Genomic DNA, 1,550 nt, shown 5'->3' on the forward strand with positions numbered 1-1,550 from the left:
GAGTGACTGCAGGTGGATGAGGTGTGTCTTGAGGGGCAGGAAGCATCTGGACTCTGGAGTGATCATGGATGGACTAACTTGTCAATACATTAAAAACCCTGATTCTACACCTTAAATGCTGACTGTGATTTCATGTGAACTCTGTCTAAACGAAATGTATCAAGTCTTAGATGCTGATGGATGAAACCTATTCCCACTGGTTCAGAAAATGAATGTTTTGTTTACGTGTGTGGGTGTGTTGAGTATGTATATCTATGGATGTTTATCTACGGATACACATCCAAATACACACACACACACACACACACATACATATATATAGGCAGAGAGAGAAAATGAGAGATAAGCTGATATAATGAAAAGCGAAGATGGCAATAGTGAAAAATGATGGATCTGGGGAAAAGGTATGAAGCAGTTCTTTATGAAATCTTCAAATTCATTTAAGTTTGTAATTATTGGCAAATAAAATAATAACAAAAAAGCAACAAATGAAAGCCTGTATTTAAGAGTAAAGAGGCTGGAGGGAGAGAAAGGGAGGTTTTGGTCTCACTTCCCCATGACCTTGGACCACTGTGTACACTGTTACCACTTCTAGCTGAGCTACAGTAGTAATCGGCCTCGTCCTCAGCCTGGAGCCCAGAGATGGTCAGGGAGGCCGTGTTGCCAGACTTGGAGCCAGAGAAGCGATCAGGGATTCCTGAGGGCCGTTTATTGACTTCATAAATCAGGGTTTTGGGGGCCATGCCTGGGAGCTGTTGGTACCAGCCGACATAGTTATATTTCCCTATGTCACTGCTGGTTCCAGCACAAGAGATGGTGACCGTCTGTCCCAGATTCCCGGACACTGAGGGAGGCTGAGTCAGGCCAGACTGGGCCCAGGATCCTGGAAAGAGGAGAAACACACTCTAGTCAGTTCTGTCACCCTGAGGACAGAGACACAAAGGATCAGCCAGATGTCCCTCGGGTCCCTTTCCTAGAGGCCTCACCTGTGTCCTGAGTGAGGAGGGTGACAAGGAGCAGTGCCCAGGCCATGGTAGAGACGCCCCAGACGCTGCCTTCTGAGCCCCCAGCCCTCAGCCTGCTCCTCCAAACCTCTCTTATCCCCTCCCCTTCAGAGGAGGGAGGGGTCTCCATGCAAATCTGCTTCCTGCACCTGCCTCTCCTCCCCCCCTCTGCTCACCCCCTCTGACATGGTTTGTTCCAGATTCTTCTGCATCCCTGGACAGCAGAGAGTATTGGAGACTTAACTCCTTCACATAGTGTGTGAGGACAGAATGAGTCCATGACAGGATGTGGGAAAGGAATCCAGCCTGGGATTTCCTGTCTCTCCTGGTGTGAGAGTCATGGTGCTTCCTGGGGGAGGAATCCCAGAAGGTCCTCTCTGTGCTCTTGGGACAAAGGAGAGGCCCTGAGCCCAGGTGGCTGAAAAATCCAACTGCCCCGCTTTCTGAGAGTTAAAGGCAGAGCTATGTACCAGTATCCCCTCAACTACTTCTGTTTTAAAAATTTTATTGAAGGGCTTCCCAGGTGGCGCAGTGGTTGAGTCCGCC

The 1,550-nt window shown here is 48.8% G+C and overlaps 1 gene segment (V, D, J or C); it reads right to left on the reverse strand.

Moving 5' to 3' along the window:
• Window positions 1-550: 550 nt before the first annotated feature.
• On the reverse strand, window positions 551-1,072 carry LOC112412725 (immunoglobulin lambda variable 2-8-like; the record flags this gene model as incomplete). The annotated part of the segment is given in 2 exon segments: window positions 551-883; window positions 987-1,072. Coding segments are annotated over 2 exon segments (379 nt in total), but the record flags the coding sequence as incomplete, so codon positions are not given.
• Between the last annotated feature and the right edge of the window lie 478 nt (window positions 1,073-1,550).

This window comes from Neophocaena asiaeorientalis, unplaced genomic scaffold (assembly GCF_003031525.2).
Source record: "Neophocaena asiaeorientalis asiaeorientalis breed wild unplaced genomic scaffold, Neophocaena_asiaeorientalis_V1.1 scaffold2790, whole genome shotgun sequence".
Taxonomy (NCBI): domain Eukaryota; kingdom Metazoa; phylum Chordata; class Mammalia; order Artiodactyla; family Phocoenidae; genus Neophocaena; species Neophocaena asiaeorientalis.